At 42.4% G+C, this 22,224-nt stretch overlaps 2 protein-coding genes across 6 annotated transcripts in view; one reads left to right on the forward strand and one right to left on the reverse strand.

Moving 5' to 3' along the window:
• The first annotated feature begins 1,012 nt into the window (after positions 1-1,012).
• On the forward strand, positions 1,013-7,480 carry LOC138199358 (twist-related protein 2-like). The gene is made up of 2 exons (XM_069151396.1): positions 1,013-2,024; positions 6,498-7,480. The coding sequence occupies exon 1, from the start codon at positions 1,117-1,119 to the stop codon at positions 1,687-1,689; it is 573 nt and encodes a 190-aa protein (XP_069007497.1). The 5' UTR covers positions 1,013-1,116; the 3' UTR covers positions 1,690-2,024; positions 6,498-7,480.
• Positions 7,481-7,652: 172 nt separating this feature from the next.
• LOC138203105 (histone deacetylase 7-like) overlaps positions 7,653-22,224 on the reverse strand; it is a 42,580-nt gene continuing 28,008 nt past the window's right edge. For all 5 annotated transcript variants that reach the window (XM_069157718.1, XM_069157737.1, XM_069157746.1 and 2 more), the window contains 10 exons: positions 21,774-21,881; positions 21,469-21,524; positions 20,040-20,127; positions 19,219-19,338; positions 16,512-16,609; positions 13,302-13,420; positions 12,153-12,286; positions 11,983-12,067; positions 10,048-10,195; positions 7,653-9,965 (listed from right to left, as the gene is read on the reverse strand). In XM_069157718.1, coding sequence (XP_069013819.1) covers positions 9,926-9,965; positions 10,048-10,195; positions 11,983-12,067; positions 12,153-12,286; positions 13,302-13,420; positions 16,512-16,609; positions 19,219-19,338; positions 20,040-20,127; positions 21,469-21,524; positions 21,774-21,881 — 996 coding nt within the window. In that variant the 3' untranslated portion in view covers positions 7,653-9,925. The remainder of the gene's footprint in view (positions 9,966-10,047; positions 10,196-11,982; positions 12,068-12,152; positions 12,287-13,301; positions 13,421-16,511; positions 16,610-19,218; positions 19,339-20,039; positions 20,128-21,468; positions 21,525-21,773; positions 21,882-22,224) is intronic.

Here is a 22,224-nt window from a genome sequence, read left to right on the forward strand (position 1 = left end):
CTGACGCCAGCAGCGCTATCAGAGGTGTTTATCCTTAAAGAACGTTTCAACAACAAGCATTAGCCAGGTGTTGGATATTAGACGGGATAATAGTTTTACTCGCTCGTTGTTCGACAGCGTTTACAGCGAAATGTCATGAAAAAAGCTCATCTTGCGAAATTCTCTTCAGGATGTATGCTTGCACAACCTCACATTGTCACACCTACTTATAGTTAGTTATTATTTGTAGTTTATATATATGTGTATATATCACATATAAACATAAATTCCTCAACATAAAGTGCATTATTTAACCTTTAGTTCCTTCTTATTCCACAGTATTTCTGAGTTCACCTTGTGACCCTGTGGTTTGACAGATTTTTATATTGTCTGCTCGTCAGCATGATGAAGATTACGACAGAAAGACATCAGTCTTGTTCAAATGTTTAAGAAAAAAATAAAAACCGTCCACCGGTATGTGTGATTTATGATGTTGCAGGTTTTTTGTTAAAAAGCCTAAAGGAATGTGACCCCAATATTATCATCATGAATTCTGATATCATGAGAATCAAACATTAAAGTTTACGTGTGTCAGAAATACGAAGGTTTGTGTTGACACGAGGATGCAGGCGGACTGCCGATTCAGCCCCAAATCTGGAACCCATAAAGCTTCAGACATCTTTGCAACATTAGACGCAGCACTTCTTATTGGCTGAGAGCACCACTTACCCCCTCTCTCTATCACCCGCCCTGCTAATGCACACTTCCTGCTTTCCTGCCGACCACACCCTCTAGAAGCCCGCTGAGCCAATGAGAGCTGCCCGCAGGCTCCGGGTTAGCGTTTGGGTATAAAAGAGGCAGAGGTGGACCTGCCTGTCAGATGGTTTGTTGTTCTGTCTGGCAGGTTGAGAGGGGAGCGCAAAAGTGAGAGATTTAACAAGGTAACCAGGAAACAGGACAGCCGGGCGTCCAATCCGATGGAGCTTCAGCTGCCGTGACTTTGTTTGACGGAAGAGAAGGCTTTTGTTACGCAAGCTGAGGTTTGTTGAAGCTGTCAGCAAAGGTAAACCGTGCAAAAGAGCCTTACAGCATCCTGGTTTGGCAGTGGAGGTTGGAAGGTCATCAGTGGACAGTACGATGAGAGAAGAGGTGTCCTGCACCAACTCCCCTGAAGGAGGGCTCGGTGCCAGCGAAGAGGAGCTGGAGAGAGGATCGAAAAAGAGCCTGCAAACAGGAAATCGAAAACGTTCCCCTTATCCTAAGAAGGACAACCTCGGTCAGGCAGAGGAGAGCAGCACCGGCAGCCCCACCAGCCTGCTGCCGTCCGGGCCAAAAAGGACGAAGAAGAGCCCGACGACGGTCGTGTCGTTGGCCCCCACGTCTCTGGGCCCCCGGCCGGACGCGCCCTTCGAGGAACTCCACTCTCAGCGCGTCATCGCCAACGTGCGGGAGCGTCAACGCACTCAGTCCCTGAACGACGCCTTCGCCTCTCTACGCAAGATCATCCCCACGCTACCTTCAGACAAGCTGAGCAAGATCCAGATCCTGAAGCTGGCCTCGCGCTACATCGACTTCCTGTACCAGGTGCTGCAGAGCGACGAGATGGACGCCAAGTTGGCCAGCTGCAACTACCTGGCCCACGAAAGACTCAGCTACGCCTTCTCCGTCTGGAGGATGGAGGGCGCCTGGGCCATGTCCACCAGCCACTAGGACCCCACTGAACTCCTCTCACACACCCTCCTGTGTCCACATCTCCACCCCACCCCACCCACCTCTGTCTGTGTTTGCACCCATTTCCTGACCTCTGACCCTGTGAAGTCTTCCCTCACGGTCTGATCTTAACCTTTTCAGCTAAAACCCTCCTGCTCCACCTCTGTGCTCTGTAACGCTTCAGTTCCTCTCTACATCAGAATTAACATCCTCACTTTCATATCATTGAAACCCTGCGTACTTCACCCTGCTCCCCTCCACTGCTTCCTCTTCTCTCCCTGGTTTGTCCCACAGTTTTGTCGAGTGCAACAAGTCGCTCCACTGCAGCCCCTCAGGTATGAACAAAACATGCACACATTCACAGACAAACGTGTACAAATACGCCACAGAAATCACACGTGCACATGTGTATACACGTATGTTTTTGCCATGTCTTTACACGTGTACACATTCTCCTTGATCAACATGTTTCTTGTGACTTTCTTTCCGGTTTGAAAATAGTCTCATGAGTGTTTCGTTATTTGCCGTTTTGCATCTGACAAACAAATTCTGCAAACAAACACAATGCAGTAACATAGAAAGGATTTAAAAAGCATCTGGAAGTCCGTGCTGGTGAGTTGAGTTGGAAAAGACAAAATAAACAATGGACATGTTCTAAGTTTTGATCATGTGAGACACGAAGCACGTTATGTAAAGATGATGAAAAGCATTTATTTCAAAAATTTAAGGCAAATTTGTTTATAAAAGTGAATTTCCACAGGGAGACAATAATTGTGCCTAAACTGATTTAATATTTGATTAATAATGTCTTAGAAGAAAATATAAACAGTTACAATGTGTGTAGTCACAACACTTCGTACTGAGTGGGCCTACGATCACACACTGAAGATAATAGATAGTTTAGGAGCAACCATGGAAAACTTTTTTTTTTGCATTCATGTCTAAATATATTATATTATTACATTTGTTTACTTTGTTTATTTTTAGTTTTAAAAATTTGTAGTTTCTAAATGCAAGTATTCCAAAATGTTTGCCAAATTACAAATGAGGAAAAGTTGATCCTAAATATAGTGTAGCGTAAATATCTGTCAGATAAAGTAATGTAAAAAATTTACATTCCTCAATCACTTTAGCTGCTAAACTTTGCAATATTTTTTTTTGTTTGTTTTTCAAGCGTAATACACTATTAATTCTCATTTGTGTTTTTGTTTCTTTGTTGTTACATAAAATTGATTTGATTAAAAAATATTTGCTGCACGATAACAAAGTTATCTAATCAAATCAAAGCTTTCTGTCAAAAAAGGTAATATTTCAAATAAAAGTGATTTAAAATTCGCATGTTAAGTAAAAATATAGAAAGAAAAACAGTTTTGAATTGCATGTCATATACAGTGTTGCTTCTTCCTTTAATGTAAGATTGCAGTAAAAAGGAAGAAAAACTCATTTTAAAACTCGCTCTAAAAACAGTACAAAGAAAAGTCTCTAAACAATATCTGATGTTTATTCTTTTGACACATTCGATTATGAATGAATCTCTCCACCTACATGTACACAAATCCTTTTAGTAATAAATACTTTGATCAACAGAAGCAACTCTTCTATCTGACTATATTTCCTCGAACTGATGAAGCCTTGACGACAAGACGAAAATGATTAGTGCAATAAGTTAGATCAAAGGTGGAGTGTAAATTTAAAAAGAGTTCCTTCGAGGAACTCGCTTGTTTCGCTTTATGAACTAAAATGAACAGCATATTATCATCATCGTAATCTAAACTCTCCAGCTCCAGTGTTTGACAGACCTCTGATGAATTTAAGACAAATGTTTTCCTCCACAATCTCCAGGGTCTGTTTTTTTTTTGTTTTTTTTTTGGGCTACTTTAACAGACACCAGATTCCTGCACAGGTACAGAGCATGAAAGGAGGGAAAGAAAAAGGGAGAGTGAGGAGAAAAAAGAAAAGAAAAGTGGAGGCACATCACTCTCTCTCCCCTGCAGCCTTGCCCTCTTTCCTCAGGATCTTGTATCGTGCAATCAGGCCTCGCCGGGGCCCAGACATGCAGGAACCTTTAGATTGGAAACAGTTGTGAGGTATTAGGAAGGTGTGTGTACCAGGGTGAGGGTCAGGCACACGGGCCTGTGTATGTCAGTGCATGTACACGTGTACTGGTGTGCGTTTTGTGTATGTGTTTGTGGTAAGCTTTAATTAGCTGTGCAGCAGTGTGTGTGTGTGTGTGTGTGTGTGTGTGTGTGTGTGTGTGTGTGTGTGTGTGAGAGAGCCTGTGCATATAAGTAAACAGAGATACATTTACAGATGTTGCTTTAGTGATTTTTATCTCTTCCATCTCCTGGTTTTACTTTTGAGAGACTTTCTTCAAAAAGGCAGGCAGGAAGTCCTTCAAAAATAAAACGACAACATAAAAGCATTGAAGTGATTAAAAGAGTGACGGGTGGAGATATGAGGAGGAGCAGAGGCTGTGTAGAGATGAATCTGGATGTCTATGTCACACACGCTCTCGTCAGCTCAGGTCAAGGTAAACACATTGCTCACAGGCACAGATCTCAGCAACTGATTACAAACATGTGCAGCATTCACACATTTTCACTGTGCAGGACTCAGTGAATCACAAATGGCGCTACAGGCTATACAGTACAACACATATGCATTACACTGTCCAGACACACACACATGCAGCTGCGGACCATGTGCACACTGCAGGTGTTCCACTCTGAATTACTATTAAACCTCCAGTGGCCTCCGCTGCAGACGTCGAGGGCTCCAGTCAGCGCTGCGGATGGAAAGCCAAAGAAAGGCCCCCGTGCGTGCACGTGGAGCCGACTGTCCTTGAACGCATCGCGTAGTTATTACCCACCACTTTGCCTGCTCTGCCTGTTATCATCAGCTCTGCAGGGGCCGCCACAGAAAGTGCAAGAAAGCCTGCAACTTGACCTAAACGTGCAATTTTAGGAAAGAGATGAGGTTAGGAAAGGTCAGGGAACTTCAAAGGCGGAGCTTGCATGGATGTCTGTGTGTGTGTGCTTTAAAGCAGTGTGCATGTTGATGAGGTCATGTGGTTTAAATACGATGTGTGATGCTCTGTCATTCATACTTTTGAAAAGCCTCTGAAAGACTTTAGAAATTTTGAAATCATCCAAATGGTAAAGGCCCTATTTAAGTAAAAGTTTATCTGCCTGTCCTCTGTCGTAGATGGTCTGCAGGAGGTGGACAAAATAATGGAAACACTTTAAATCAGAGCTTGTAAAGTTCAGGTTTTCGTGAAAGTGAGTCATAAAGATTTACATATGTGGCCGTTTTAAAGCTAAACCGTGCTCTATTGGATTGCACTAAATTACACGGTGTTCCTGCTCTAAGTTTTTGCAAAGAAATAAATGGTTGATCGTTCTTTTTCTTTCCTGGGTTCACTTGATTAGTATGTTATTACAGCCTAAAATGTTATAGTTTCAGTGTAAAAGAGCCCTTCATATTTTCCTTGGAGGCCTACGAGCATGCACACGAACATGAGCGCACCGCGGACAGTTTGGAGCGTTGTGATGAGCACGATTTAAAGGCGTGTGGGTGTCTGGCTCAGCAGGAGACTCAGAATAAGAGGATTGTTCTGTTTGAGCTGGAACAAACAAAACTCTCCCTTCTGTTTACACTATAATCACAATGCCTGTCACTGCTCTTTCCTCTGCCGGAACCCCTGGCTCTGCAGCATCCATGTGTGTGTGTGTGTGTGTGTGTTTAACAGTTTGGACTGACCAGCTGTTGGATGCTCTTCTGTGCATATTAAATCTCTGGCGTTCACTCCTGGCTGATCTGGGACCAGATGTAAAGTCCTCTGCGGCTCATCTGCGTTTTTAAAAGCCTCATCCAGAAGTTGTGGCTTCTGATAGTCATCTTTTTATTTTTAGAGATCCAAACTAAGAGCTGGGTGCAGGTGGGGAGAGTTGTGTGTGTGTGTGTGTGTGTGTGCATTTGACTGCTGCAAGCATGTGTGCTTGTGCATGTATTCATATGTGTGCTGGCCAGACAGCTGCAGGGACAGAGGGCCACGGTGGAAGGGCTTGGGCTTCGACACGTAGGCAACAAAAGGCCACAGAACTCAAGCCACAAATCATCAGGATCAACGTTCAACCCACAGAAACAGTTCGAATAAAATCACAATTTTTAAAGTAAAAAAAAAAAAAAAAAGCCCCCCTCCAATACAAAGAATAAAATAAATTTAAAAAAAAAAAAAAAAAAAAAAAAATATATATATATATATAGGAGTTATTGTCAAATTTAAATACGTACGTTAAAATTCTTAAAATGTTAAGTGTTGTAACTTTAAACATTGACCAGACAAATATGAGGCAACATTGTCGTTACATTGTTTCATTAAAAAAAAAAAAAAAAAAAAAACAAAACAAAAAAAAAAAAACGCCTTTTGGCTGTCAATTTACACATTCACACTTTTGTTGCACGATAAACGTCACGCGATGGTACAACGCCCGCAAACATACATCGAACTCGTGCTTTCCGGACTTCCTTTCTCTCCCTCGATGTCTTACTGGAAGCTGGGAAAGGCACACTGTAATTAGGGAGAACTGAGAGCACTCCAGATGAAATGTTTGCTTGTTAAAACACGAGAAGATGAAGTTAAGGAGCTGTAGGGATTTTTCCACTTTCCACTAAACAGAAGTGTTTGTTTGTTCGTACACACACTTTACAACCTCAGACTAGGCCTCAGACTGACACACACTGTCCAATGTCTTCTTGTTTGGAAGTGTTACGAGTCTAATGTTTACTCATCGTTCTCATCTCTGCAGACAATCGACAAATGGAAACTTCTCTACACTCGAAGAAATCTGTTCCTGCCTCAACAAATATCTCCACTTTTTCTTTTTAATCTTTAAGAAACTGTTTGACTTTTTCTCTGGACATGTGCTCGACTCATGACCAAGTCGTCTCATAGTCTTCGCTGAGTGTTTCTGCAACTCCGGTGAGGAGACGTGAAAGTCTGAACATTTCAAATGATGAAAACAAGAAAAAATCCAAACAAACAAACAAACAAACAAACAAACAGCTGGCCTGCGGTGACAATGAAACAAAATGGCTGCTGGTTCGAGTGCCTTCGGAAACACCGGGACAACCGTCATCCACCCGACGACCTCGCGTTGGATGACTCACTGCCAGACAGACATTAAGATGACTAATGATAATGGCAGAGTGATGGTTAGAGGGCGGTCACAGCCAATGAATGTTTACAGCTAACATGCTAATAAGCTAATCGCTCTGGCTCTCACGGCCCCGACTTGTGGGAAGAGGAAGAGCACGAGGAATCTGACGCAGATCTTCTACTTTGTTGTGCTGTAGTAACTGGATAGCTTTCTGTGTATTTTGGTTGTTTTTTTGTTGTTTTTTTAAGTGTATTTGTGAATTTGGTGTATGCACACTGTATTACTTAAAACTCTGCTTATGCATTACTCTCGGCTTTCACGAAAAACTCCTTAAACCACTGATCGCAGTTCAGCCGCTTGGGTTTATGTTCACTTCTGCTTTTCTTTTAGCGAGCGCTGTGGAGAAAGGTGTATTTTTTACTTGGCAAGAAAATCTGATTAAAGTAGTTTTTTTTCTGCGGCTTTAAAATCTCTGTGCAAACTTGAGTTTCACTAAATAATGCAAAATTGAAACAGCAGAAAGTTTGAGGATTCATTTGTAACCATGTACGTAATTGCTGTTTGTTTCTTTTGTACCATTTTTCATTTTGCTTTTGATAATTTTTTCGTGTCATCTCCTGTGGACAATAAAATTTTTTGATGCTGTATACAAGTGCAGTATTTTTATAATCATCGGAGTGATTCATCAATGTTCAGAATTCAAATATCAGAGGGCACTGGTGAATTTTCTATGATAAAATAAAACAAGATAAACAAAGGTCAAAAACAGAAGCTTTTAGAGATAAATGAACAATCTCATTCAGATGCAGATAATTTGCCTTTATTCAGGACTTTTTTTGGAACCAAAAGTAGTAGAAAAGTCAAAAGGCAGACAAAAAAAAAACCCAAGTTATTATGTACACTGTACAGAAACAAAACCAGACAGTCAGTTATGAAGAAACTGGACTTGGCCTGCAGTTTTAATTAAGCTCCAGTTTGTTAAGGCTACCTTCACACAGGTTGGTCAGCATCATACTTCAATGGATAATTTGGTCTTTGAGGTCAAATACAAAAATAAATCATTTGCATTAATTAAGACAAAAAGATAAGACATGAGACGTGTCAGGTCTGTGACACTGTAAAACTATTTAAAGCTACACTCCTCTGTCGGGCCGTCCTACGTGTCCTACAGAGCTGAAGCGGCTCCGCGCTCCATCGCCATCATTTGTTTTCACATTTTTATTACATTAACAAATGTAACAAGTTATGGACAAGTTATGAGTTGCGAACACGACGCAACGTAAAGAAAGAACCAAACACAAAAAGCAAACATGCTGTATTAGCACCGTCATAATGGTGTTGGACACGCAAAGAGCACTTCAAAGACACAGCATCTGAACGGATAAATAGAAATCATGTCAAATGAATTTGTTTGTTATATCTGTCTTGAGCTTTTGATGCTTTTTTTTTTTGTTTGGATAAAAAAAAAGAAACATTCACAAACTCTTCAAAGTCTTTGAAGTTCTTCAGGCCATGCCAGTCCAGGGACAGGCACATTGTTCTCATAAACTTTGGTTGCGCTTAACCTGTGTCCAATTGCACTGTGTGGATATTCAACTATCTCAGTATTATTGCTGCATCCTAAATACTAAAACGCCATTGTTTGGTCCAGGGAGCAAAACATCCCCGACGCTGACAGTAAACAGACCACCGCTACGTAAATGTTGAACAAAAGACCAGATCAGATCGTCCTTGTTAGAAGGAAAAAATAAAAATAGTAAAAAAAAAGACATTAACAAATACAGCAGGAATGCTCATCCACAGGTAGAAACTCTGGTCCACTAAGCAACGTGATTAAAGTTCAGGTTTTTGACCCTCGTTTCTGAGGGTAAGTGCACTTTGTGCGGTTGTCAGAAAGTATTTGGATATGAGTTGCACCAAAAATGTCAAAACGTGATCTGCATTGTCGCATATACAATCATTACGGAGTGGTCAGGCTGCACTGAGGCATCATGGGTAATTTCGGTCTTTCCTGACGTTTCAGGAACTTCACAACTTTTCTCTCCTGATATCGATGCCTCAGTGACTCGAGGTATCAGCTCTTCACAGTGACTAATGCCACCGATTCAAACCATCTACATATTTAAGATGCACTTCGTCCGAAGACCGACGTGTCTGCTTTCATCTGTCGGCGAGCGAGAACAATAACTGCAGCGAGCTGAAGGCCGGCTGCGTGTGCTCGCCTGACAGGCCAAGAAAGAAAGAAAGAAAAAAGATTTAAGAAAATATGTGGACATCGAAAACAATATGAAACATATGTATCTCAGACTTCATTGTAGCTTCACTCTGGATTATTGGATTCTTAAAAAAAATCTCATGCTGACATTCACAAAAATGTGTGCCAAAGATCAAATGGATGAATATTCAAATAAAATGTGAACAAACAAGATGTTTGATTGTCAACATGCATCTCCACCTCCTCGTCCAGTTTACGGAACGATACGACGCAACATGATCAGAGACTCATCTTTTCCTTCACTGGATCTCTGTCACGTGGACAGATTACGTCACCGTAGCAGGACTTGTTCCTCACCGGCACGTCCTGTGGGGACGGCTCCTTCCGCTCTGAGTGACTGGCGCCAGTAAGCCGAGGTGACCTTTGACCCCGCCTTCAAGGTTACAACAGTCTGAGTGGTCTTAAAGTCATTTACAAGGTCACCGTTTAAAGACTCGGAGCCGTGCGTTGATGCTGCGTCATGTTGTGTTGCTCCCACTGCTACAGAGTAAAGATCCTTTCTTTAATCTGGGTGTCCTTCTTTTTTTTTCTTTTTTAAACTTTCCTCTCAGTTCCCTTCAGGAGAAGCCTGCAGAGACGTCATGAGAATATGAATGCGGCCCAGATGAACGTTGTTCCTCAGTGTTGGATTCAGACTGCAGCCAGTAGTAACGCAGGTGGAGTTTTTGTGAGGCTTCCAGTGATGAGCCAAATGCATAGCTGTGTGTGTGTGTGTGTGTGTGTGTGTGTGTGTGTGTGTGTGTGTGTGTGTGTGTGTGTGTGTTTCCACTGAGATTTGGTCGAAGGCAACAGTCAGGAGTCTTCAGAGAGAATCACCTTCTGCCATATTTTCAGGCCGATTCCTTAACAAACAAGAGTTTTTGTGAGACATGAAGTATGATATTGCAGCGCTGCTAAAGATATTAAAGACGATGACGTCCTCACCTGTCAGATGTGAGGGATCCCATGGACAGCGAGGCGATGGCCTTGACAGCCTCGCTGTCCGAGTCTCGTCTCAGCCTTCGTCTTTGCGCCTGCAGGTAGGACAGGTCCACGGTGTCGGCCGATTCCTTCACACTCTGCCAGTAGCCACCTGCAGGAGGCAAACAGAGAGAGCAAACAGGAGGGACGATGATGAACGGCTGCTGTTGTCGGTATTTCAGTGCCGTTTTCATCCTGAAAGCTTCCTCGAGGGGAAAGTGCCAGCATTATTAAAGCACTACTTGGTGTCTGATCCCCGGGTTGTAGCCTTTTGATCCGAATATAAACAATGACTGTGACATAAACAGCCCGTGGTCCAAATATCCATGTTAATAATTCCAGACATATAAACTCAAATTCAATCTGTTCTCTCAGGGCCTGCAGTCCTGTGTCAAAAAATAAATAAAAAAATTCAATCAGTGTTTGCGTGTTCATCTATGAGCGTGTGTGTCCTGGCTGTGCATGCAACTCGCATATATTTCACCCCGGGCCTAAATTATGGGCTTAACATTCTTGTGGCTATTCGAATATTTTTAATTAATCTAATTTGGTTGGGATAACATTTGTGTGCAATCAGGAGGGGATGTTGCGAAGGTCGTGTGCCAGAGGAGTGTTTGAAGATAATTGGAGCCAGGGCGGCCGTGTGTGTGTGTGTGTGTGTGTGTGTGTGTGTGTGTGTGTGTGTGCCTGTGTGTGAGAGAGAGAGAGAGCGAGAGAGAGAGAGAGAGAGAGAGACGGCTGGAGGGAGGGATGGGAGACAGGGATGTAAAGGAGGAGAGGTGGTCAGAGTGCAGGAGCGATGAGGGAGGAAATGGAGCAAAAATAGAAACCAAAGTTATAGTGAGTGGCAACATTCAGACGACATGCTGACCAGCTTCTAGAGATAGAAAAGAAAACAGAACTTTAATCTGCTAATTTTTGCTCCGAATTGTTAAACTAAACAGTGTCCAAAAGTTTACAAGTATTCTAAACTTCACAAAAACTCAATATTTTTGTTAATTTAATGAATATTTGCATTAAAAAAATTTCCACTTGGGGATTAATAAAGTAACTATCTATCTATCTATCTATCTATCTATCTATCTATCTATCTATCTATCTATCTATCTATGGCATAACGATACAACAACAGTAGAATAAGAAACAATCAGACTTTAAATTAATAATTCATAATCATCATAATTGTAATAACTATTTGTACTGCAATTTGACCATCCCTCCTCTGCAGCTCCTTCTAATGTTATGTTCTCCTTTTATATTCAACATTAAAGGTCTTCCTCCTTCTGGCTGGAGGGTCGAAGGATCGAGGATGTTTTGCGCAGTACAGATTGTACCAATTTTGGGTTATATATATATTAATAAATTCTGCCGTGTGTGAGGTGGCGAATATGGTGGTGTGATTATTACTGATGTAACATGACAGGGGTATTTCTTTGATCTCATCTTCAAATAAAAACATGCTTTTCTGCCAACATCAAGGGGCACTAATAACTCAGCCAATACAAATCTTTCCCTGAAAAATACTGCTCCTTTAAAAAGGCTGTTGGAAGCCTGTTTGTTCACTTCAAACCAGCTGATGGATATTTAGGTGTGTATGACCGTTGCTTGTCAATTGAAACAGGTTATGACCAACGTTAGTGAGATAATAAAGGCAACTGAGGCAGATTTAAGGAGATATCGTGCAGATGCAGGTTAGTTTGAGGAAGATGGCAAAAACTTTAGGAGGAAGAAGAAACAACAAATTTGCCAGAGTTTCCAACACACTGTAAACTAGCTTACAACTTGCAAGCTCCAAGTAAAATAAAGGGTGTGTATGATGTTCTGCTGGTTAGTAGAGCAATTTTTCTACGAGTTGTTTAAACAGTATTGAAAAACCTGTGTGCTGTGTTCTGCTCTCACCCTGAACTTGGATGACTCTCTGCAGAGAAAGCACTGCGTTCTCACAAGGCTTCTGGTCCAGCACGGACTGGGACAGAGGCTCCACCTGCGGACACACCGGAGTACCAGAGGTTAGAGGGCGGAACATACTGTATTTATCTGTGCAGGTATGTGGCAAACGCTCATCTCACCTCCATGCCCAGCAAGGCGCTGACACAGGCTTCAGAGGCATCACAGATGGCTTTGAGGTCATGCCCCCCCTCCAGAGCCAGGACCACCCGACCCCCGGCCAGTGACATCAGCTGACGGGTCAGGAAGCCAAAACCTGGTAGGGAACAAATAAAGAAAACAACAAAAAAAATACGTACATAAAGAGAAATTTATGTTTTGAATCCGCCAGGAATTTCTCTGTTGGAAGTAAAGAATTCATTCAGTGTTGCTAAGTTAGCCACGCTTTCCACGCAGGTCTCTCGCTAACAAAATGTGATTGGTCAGGATCAGGATGTGATGCCAGCATGTAAACAGTGAGTCCCAATCTCTGGACCCATCGGCTGTTGGTCTGGCCGCGATTTAGGCTTTGGGGATAACGACAAATATATAAAATATCTTGGCCCAGATATGTGCTGGCTGCACCGGAACACCCATCTGGGCCGAGACGTGCTCTTCTGTACACTGTTCATTGTTTTCAGTCTGATTAGGAACTTTAGATGCGAGAGGGGAGTTGGAAACATACATTTGCATATAAATGCAGATAAATGAAATAGCTAATTGAAAAAAAAAAGCTGAATTGTTTGTGCTCTCCACATTGATTGTTTACCTGCATGCAACCAAACCCTGCTCAAATGTGATTGGCCAATACTACTCACACAACTACAGCTACAAATGAAAACCAGAACAGTTACAGTATCTTGTCCAGTTGCCTCCAGATTCTGCATTCAAATGCAGATCGGTTTATAAAGATTAGGGACTTCCTGCCTTCGTGACGCCATTCAGCTCTCTGCATGTCATTGTTTATTATTTACTGCACATAGAAGATTTTTGAAGCTAAATTTGATCTAAAAATAAAAAGTAGTTCCTGGAAACAAAGATTTTCCTGATGCGCATCTCTGAAATCAATGCTTAAAACTGTTTAGCTATGAAAGAGCATTTATCCACCTGACAATAAAGTGTAATCAAGCTTATGATAAGTAGATATTTATTACAACTTATGTTAAAAGGTGAAGGTAAAAGCAGGTTCATATAAGGCAGATGTCAACCACAGACATGGGAGGGATTATTATTATAGAAGGTCATGTGCGTTTGTGTGTAAAGCTGTGAATGTGATGCTGGTTGAGCCTTACACTTGGCTGTGACCTTGTAGCCTCCCAGCGGTGACGAATGTCCTTCAACGGCATCAAAGCCGGCTGACACGAGCACCACATCAGGGGAGAACTCGTGTGCTATGGGCATCACGACAGCTCTGAGGACGAAGAGAGGAAACACAGCGCTGTAAACCAAACACTGTGTGCGTTAAGTTACATTCATAAACGCCTGTGGCCGAGCTGAAATTAGACAGTCGAGCTTTCAACAGGTGTTCATGATTTGCGAGAGAATAAGAACTGGGGAGAGTGAATACAGTATAACAGTGTGAGAAGGGAAGTCGCTCCGATCGAATTAACATCAGCGCAGGTTGAAAAAGATGAATTATTATAATGAACGGATTTGGAGTTGCCTGCAAAATTAAAATCGCAGCCGAGGTGTTTGATTTCCAACTGGAACATACGTACAATGTGAGACTTTTTTTTTCTGGACTGTTCACTGCAAACATTTACTTGATTGTAAACTCCCTCCATTTATAAATGATGAAAAGAGGAATTATCAAAGGCAACGCTCCGAGTGCTTGATCTCCGTTCTTGATCCACTGCTGGTCGGCAGCCAAAACTGGAGGGTGGGGCACCTCCCAGGTGTGAATGTGTGCAACTGTTTAAATGTGAAGCAAAGCCCTGTTGAAAAAAAAAGTCGCAGGAGTGCACAGAAAACCATTCCTGGATATTTAAAATTAAAAACGGTCCGAGCTGAGACTCTCTACTTCAGACAGGTGGCAAATACTAAAACACTTTCTGCCGTAAGTGACATACAGAGATAAAAAAACGAGACTCTTGGCATTTCTGGACTGAGACGTCCACATGCTGCATTGGCTGCTCAGGGGAGACCACTTTCCCTGCCTCCATGCTCTCCTTACTTCCTCTTGTCTCCTGCTGCCAGTTATTTAGCAAGAGCGCACGGCTCATGCCGCGTTTGATTCTCTCCCTAGCACACTCTCTCTCTCTCTCTCCCTCTCTCTCCGAGCGGCAGTTCAAAGGCGTTTGTGTGCGTCTGGTTCCTATTAGGAGCTCGTCCCTCTTCTCACGTCACTGACAGCCAGCCATCTGGGATCCATTGGGCCTAATTACGCCGCCTTTGGATTCCCTAACAATGCACCCCCCACTTCTTCTCCTCTCTTCTGCTGTATTCTCCTCTCCTTCATAGTTTGTGATTCGTCAGTAGCACTGGGAAATGCGCAAGAAAACACTGTATGTGCAGTGACATACAAGCAATGCACAGGCCAAAGTACCTGCATGCTCTTACTTTGAAACAAGAAGTTAGGTGTGTGCTGTTGCTACCGGTGATTACGCTGACCTTAAATTCTGTCCACCTCAGTAATCATTCCACACACACACACACACACACACACACACACACACACACACACACACACACACACACACACACACACACAAGCTACGTCATGACACTAAATCTCAGAGCAGCTGAGCTCTCTCTTGATTGTACTCGAGTCCCACCGCCGCTCTCAACCACAGTATTTCCCTTGTCACTAATACACACCCAAAAACAGAGACACACATCATCAGCAACCACCGCACTCTGGCTAGTTTTCTGTTCCATCCCGAAGAGAAACACACAGAGTCTGGAACACTCTGTAATTCAATTTGAATACATGATTTAGACGACAGAGCTGGCACCGGGCGAGATAGACTTAATTGCATAAACATGAATTCACGATGCATAAAATTTTGTCTGTATAGCGTGTTATGCATTTATTTGCCCCAGTTAATTCACAGAATGATGGCGGAGTTCACCGAAAACTATTTTAAAACAATGCATTTTGTTTGTTTCTACGTGTGTGTGTGTGTGTGTGTGTGTGTGTGTGTGTGTGTGTGTGTCTCTAACCCTAACTGATCTTAACTATGACGACAAATGACGAAGGTCTTTGCCTGCACTTGCATCGCAGTTACACAGTATGTGCCTCAGACCACCGGACCACCAGGAGACTTCTTCTCTCCAGAGCTTTGATTGGATATAAGTTTCTATGGCTAACACACAATGCGGTACAGTACTACACTGTGGTTAACTGAGGAAGTTTTACACATGAAAATACTTGACATTTCCTAAACGGGATGAAAAATAGCAAAACCAGACGCCTGCTCTGGAAAGGACCAGTTGTTTCTTAATTAGCATCCCGTGCTCCAGTAAACACTGGACTTAGTGTTTCCGAACTGGCATATTGGGTCTATGGATTTTACCAGTACGGGTTAGCTCATTAGCATCTTTCCTTTGACGAGGGGCCCACCCACTGTGTCTGCTGCATGCAGCACCATGCAGAGCTCCCATGCTGTTTAATCATCTGGTGGCGAGCCAGTGTTGCTGACAGAAACATTCCGAGTTCATTACAGTGCAGTGCACAACCAAACCATACTCATTCAGGAAAAATCACTTGAATGAAATGAGAAGTGTGGTGAGACCAAAGGTGTGTCTGGGTAACACATTGATGCACCGCTCTGTATTTAGTTCAACGGAGAGTTATTGCTTATGTTTATTCCATTGAATACAATGTGCGCAGACTCTCAGCTGGTTTATATTCAACATGTGCACCAGTGAATCTGTGATTCAGGCAGACTGTTTAAATCTAACTGTTTACCTGTGTGGTGGACCTGGGAGTGATCATCTTGTGTTTTAGTAATCTGTGCACGGACAGCCGAGGAGACTGAGTGGAAATAGCGTTGGCATGCGCTGCCGGGCTACATGCACAGCTGCTGTGTTCACTGTTGCTGGCTGATATGACCGTTGACATAAAGCAGGAGGAGATCGGTGTGTTTTGGAATCAACATTGAATATTCAGCAAGCAATTACATGCTTGTTGAGCTGCCAACCAGACACTTCAATGCATCATCCCTAAAAACCGTTACAGGTACACAACATATAGCTGTATAAATGTAAATGACAAATGAAATAGAAATATTATGATCTCAGGGGGAAAAAAACAACAACTCAATTTCAAGTCTTTGCAAGTTGACTTTTAGACTGTAATGACACAAAAGTGAACCTTGAGGAGGCTCTGTAATATGAAAACGACGTTATTTTCAGGTGAAAGCAATGTATGCAAGTATACTGAATTCATAGGTAACAGTCTTGAACATGCTGAAACACAGAATAGACCTGTAGAGTTAGGTATTCAATGGTTAGAAATGGAAATATGTGGCCAATAGAAAAAGCTTGAGTTCATTCTTTACCTGAATGCAGCGAGGTATTCTGCATCACCCATCGGAGGTTTCAAACCTCCCGTCCACCCGACATTCACGTTGAAGCCCTCCCCTGCACCTGCACCCACCTGGACAGGCAGACAGGAAGAGGAGGGAAGAGAGAATGAGAGGAGGAGAAAGAAAAAGAGTCTCCGTGAATGTCAGGAAAGTTAATGAGTCTCAGTCAACATTGAGAAACTGCGTGATGATGAAAGATTTGTGTCAAATGTTCACAAAATCAGCACCGCCGTTGCAAAACTTTGCATTGCAGCAACCGAGGGGAAAGTGGCTGCATCTCTTTAAGGAAACACCAGGGAGTGATTATGATTCCTAAATGAAAGACGGATGGCTGTTAATTCAACACCCCTGTCCCTCCATTTTGATTTTGATACAATTTGTCAAAAGGCCTTATAAATCACTCTGAGCCACAACAGAGTTACACCCGTTTACGGTTCTAAAGCTTAAGCCCACAGTGATACTGGGAATATTTTTATTTGCCAATTTCTGCCTAATATATAAAAAACAATGTATAAAATCACATACTGTATGTTGTAAAGTGAATTTATATACTGAAAACATATATAATTGAAATGACTGCATATTATGTGTTCTGTATATAGAACGTCTGGTATAGATGACATGTCAAATAAAACATACATGGTATACTACTCTATGCTCATTTTACATGTTGTAAATGGTTTTAGTGGATTTTTTTTATATATATTTTTTTTTTTATCTGTATCGAGGATGGTGTCTAATCCAAAATGCCAGGCAGATTCAGTGGAGCTCCTCTCAGTTTGACCTCACATATTTGGGGCAGAGAGTGAACTGAGGCCCGGGTCTTGGAAAGAAGGTTTAAGGATTCCTGCCTCTCTCTTTGTAGTCCTGCTAGCAGCCATTTAGCTGTTCTCTAGGCCCTTCACCATCACTCAATGTGTCAGTTTGAGGAGAGATCGAGGAGGTTGATTGACACGCTCTTGGCAAGAACACGTGGTAATTTCCTTTGTGAGTGTGTGTGTGTGTGTGTGTGTGTGTGTGTGTGTGTGTGTGTGTGTGTGTGCGCGTGCGTGCGTGCGTGCGTGCGAGACAGAGTGTGTGCATGGGTGTGAGAGGATGCTTGAAAGAGAAAGAATGCTGATGAGCATCGCAGAGCGTCTGTCTCCATTCTTCTCTCGGTGGACGGGATGTTCACAGGGCAAACGAAAAACACATGAGGCGTCCTGTCCTCTGCCAACTGGTAATGTACCCTCATGCACACGCACGTGCACACGGACACACACATAGACAGAGCCATGCACTGCTATAGCTCCAAGTCTCTTGCGCTCCTCTTTGTCGTCTTTCTCTCTTTCATGTTTCAAGAGTTGCTGGACTGGATTAGGTCTTCGCTGGTTTCTGTGAGGTACTCGGCACTTTCTGTTATGGCTATGACATCACAACCCTACCCCATGGTGTGTTATATACCTACACGGGGGACAGCGAGACTCCAGAGGTTTACCACACTGCTCAACAGAGGTTGAGAGGCCACTTAAGGCAAAGCCACATCCAAGCCAACAGAGCGTTTTATGTACCGTCCCTCATCAGGGGATTTTATGGGAAAACATTGACTTTTTTTATCCTCATTATTGTGGGGGAGGATGGGAGAATAAGAGGAGGGAATGTGGGGGATTGAATGGGTGGTGAATGCCAGCGTGGGTTGGGGTCAGTTCATCTGACTGCGGATAGTCATCACACTTGGTTTCTGGTAAGACCACAGGCAGAATTCCTGTACACAAACATAGCCATGCCATTCAACTGTACACATCCTGTTGTGAAGTCTTCACATCCGCAGTCCTCAAGCTTCTCAAATAAACCAGAAGCATGGAAATAAACCTTCAGCAAATACTTAAAAAAAACACTATATGTGCTCATGATGAATTTGCTGTATAAACACATTCATAGCATTTATCCTGAATAAGTTGTCATGGAAACAAACAAGATGAAAGAATGACAGCGGACAAAAGAAAACAAGTTTACATGAGTTTAAACTGTAAATGTTTACCTGAGAGCACACAGCCGCGACAACAGAAATCCTCTTCAATCCATTCAGATTAAACCTCGCACACACGTTGTGTTCAGATTTATATTGTTAGCGGTGCAATTTACATGATTGCACTGTTCAGATTGCAGTCATGACCCTTACACTGTTAGATAACACATCTGCAGCAATTTTTCCTTGTGTGATGCAGACTGCAATCATGAAAGTCAGTAATCAAACTGAGGTTATAGTTTAAACTTTTTAGGCATTGTAAACTTGTAACTTGAAAATGTATTTCATGTAGATTTTTTCTGTAATTTATGCTTCCTGTTTTGACAAGTAAATGCTAAACAGAAAGCTCTCTAGCGCCCTTATGTCACACTGGAATCAAACCAAATACTTCTATGCTTACATATCTATATTTTGAACTGCGCATCTTGGACAGTCAAATTAGACATCAAGAAAATGGCCATATCAATACCCCAAAATGTACTCAAATCATGTACTCCACAAAAGAAAAACTGGGGTTTGAGTATAAACATTCGTCATGTGTTATCCTTGAGCTATTGTATTCACAAGAGTCTAGGTACATCCAGAGACACACAAACGCCCAGATATCACCATGACAACACAAACAAAAGCAGAAAAACATAGTACTGCTGTAGAGGAATGTTTTGTACACACCTCGCTGGGATGTCCACTACCAGGAAAAAAGTTGCCATCGTCATGGCGATGTAGAGAGATGTACAGCACACTCGGGTCGTTATAGAAGGCTTCTTGGGTGCCGTTGCCATGGTGCACATCCTGCACAATGATCGGATTACAGGTTAAGAAGCTGCCAAGGGCAGATGCAGGTATTTCACACATAATTTAAACCTTGATGGAGTCACACGTTTGTTTAAAACAATGTAAACGATCAGAAAACCTTTCATTGTCTATTTTGTTACTTTACAGCACATGTTAAACATATGACCGAAAATGAAGAAAGCAGAGTTGTAAAACCTGCACAGCCTTTCCCTGTCAATGTTAATGAATTTCAATCCAACGGCTTTTTGATGAAGCAGGTAATATCTAGCGTTTGATGCTGTAATATACCAGAGAACATGCAGTGTGTTCAGACAGGCTGCAGGCTCATATACACACACATGCTGAACAGAAACAGCCACCTGGCTGCAGATCAATATCTGCACATGCATGTGTGGGTGTGCGCTCAAGTGACTGTGAGTGACTTTGTGTCTACTCTAAGCATATTTGACAGCCGAGCTCACAGATGGATACCAGAGATAACAGCGTCTTAATGATCTAAATGATAAATAGGAGTGCTACTGTACGGGGCTGCTCTGCATCTGGGACTTTGTTTGTACCCATGATTCATCTGTGTGCCCGTGCGATTGCATTTTTATTTGTTTATTACTGTCCATGTGGGGACCAGTGATACTGGACATGCGAGGGTGGGGGGGGGGGGGGGGGGGGGGGGGGAGGGGGGAGGGGGGGGGGGTCCTCACCCAGTCCACAATGAGGATCTTGCTGACGTTGAGTTTGTGTTGGAGCTGCTTGGCAGCGATGGCCACGGAGTTGAAGAAACAGAAGCCCCTGTGGACAAACAGACGGGAAGAGTGGCAGCCATATGTGTTTATCAGGACATCTTCAGCAAATTAATATCATAGAAGCCCCATATGGACCTTAGGAACCTTTCAGTCATGTCTTCAGTTATTTGGCGACATGTGGGGGCTATTCAGTCCAGGCTGTGACAATTACAGAACTTACTCCAATGTGTAAGTCACAAAGGGAAACTCTTGCCACGTTCACTCTAACTGTGAATATTTGACAAATGTTTTACTTCAACTTGTTTACCTTTCAGTCATGTCTTCAGTTATTTGGCGACATGTGGGGGCTATTCAGTCCAGGCTGTGACAATTACAGAACTTACTCCAATGTGTAAGTCACAAAGGGAAACTCTTGCCACGTTCACTCTGACTGCGAATATTTGACAAATGTTTTACTTCAACTTGTTTAGTATTTTACCTCCCTCTGCTGACAAGCGAAACTTGCGTTTCATATCAGAATATTATGCTTTGTCTAAAATCTTGTTTCCCTGAGAAATGCAGAATCCAAAGATTCAGTGACAAACAGAAAAACAAGCTTATCATAAAATTCCCTCCACATTTCAAATGATAACAGAGTGAGAATCGCTGGCAAGACGTGCGAGATGATTTCAGAGAAATGAACTCACAACTTGGAACAACATTTCCCTCAACACTCCCCGTCTACAATAAAAGGTATGCAAAAAAAGTGTTGATGTATGAAAAACAATGGAGGAATGTTGGAAGTGTCAGTGTCAGCATGGGTCGTAAAGTGTAAGTGCCTGTGTATGTGTGTGTGTGTGTGTGTGTGTGTGTGTAAGTGAGGTATATATTATATTCTGTCCAAACTTTGCTCATCAAGAAAAGTCATTATCATCCCATAAATAACCAGTGTCAAGCTCTGCTGAGCACGCACACACACAAACAGTCCCAGCTGAATGTGGTTACTTGGCTAATGCCTCCTATCAAAGACTGACAAATCTGTGCGCACAAAAAATGCACGTCCACACAAATACACACGTGCAGCTTTTTTTTTTTTTATTTTGCTGTGCTTTGTGTCTTGAAAGCTTAAAAGAAACTGAGCGGAGGAGGTAGTTTGCCTCGGGCATTGGGCAGGTAGCACACATCACACAAACTCACACATTAAGATAGAGAGACATAGGCTCGCTTGCTCTCTCTCTCTCTCTCAGACTATGGCTGATCCGTAAAAAAAACCCTTTGAAACACTTTGCAGGCCTCCTGGCTCCTGGTACGTGTGTGTGTGTGTGTGTGTGTGTGTGTGTGTGTGTGTGTGTGTGTGTGTGTGTGTGTGTGTGTGTGTGCGCGCGCGCGCGCGTGCTGCTGTACTTACAGAGGGGAGGAATGGTTTGCATGGTGTCCAGGGGGCCTCACCACTGCAAAGCCATTCTGTGAGAGGACAGAAAAAAAAAACCTCAACACTTTGCTGCTTTTATAAAACCATATCCCCAAACATCACAGCTTAAAAAGGTTCAAGTCACATTGTTGTAGATGTATTTAACTTTATAGACAATAATTGATAAGTTGTCAAAGTAAAGTGTATGTGATGTTTCCCCCACAACCTGTTACACTGCAGCTTTGAAATTCCCCACAAAACACACAACAGAGATGATGAAGGTATTTCATACGAAGACCCACCTTCAGTTCCCCTTGTGCCACCTTCAATGCCAGCTCTGTAACACACCCAGCGGCAAAACGGGAAGCTACTGATGTGTGATGTTCGTTCCAAATGGTATCTATATCTACCTGTCAGTAAAACAGTGGGAGACATCTGAAGTCAGTTCAAAAGTCAGCCACAGATATTAATAATAAAAAAAAAAAACTTATTTATTTACAATCAGTTTCAGACTCATCAAATCTGGACAAAGTTTGGACTGGTTGATCTTTACCGAAATCCAGTCTGATCAGTTTTACCGGACATTCACCCCAGAAAGCATCAATAAGTTTACAAGAAACATATGACTTTAACAATATTCTTATAGAGTATTCATATAGCTTGTTTAAAAATAATGAAACAGGTGACAGTGGACCTTTAATTTTTCTTGAAACAAACAATTGTGGAAGATTCCTTTTCTTTTTACACTGTCTT

Source organism: Embiotoca jacksoni, unplaced genomic scaffold (assembly GCF_022577435.1).
Source record: "Embiotoca jacksoni isolate LCO1_2020_lvr unplaced genomic scaffold, fEmbJac1.0.p SCAF_1, whole genome shotgun sequence".
Classification (NCBI taxonomy): Eukaryota; Metazoa; Chordata; class Actinopteri; family Embiotocidae; genus Embiotoca; species Embiotoca jacksoni.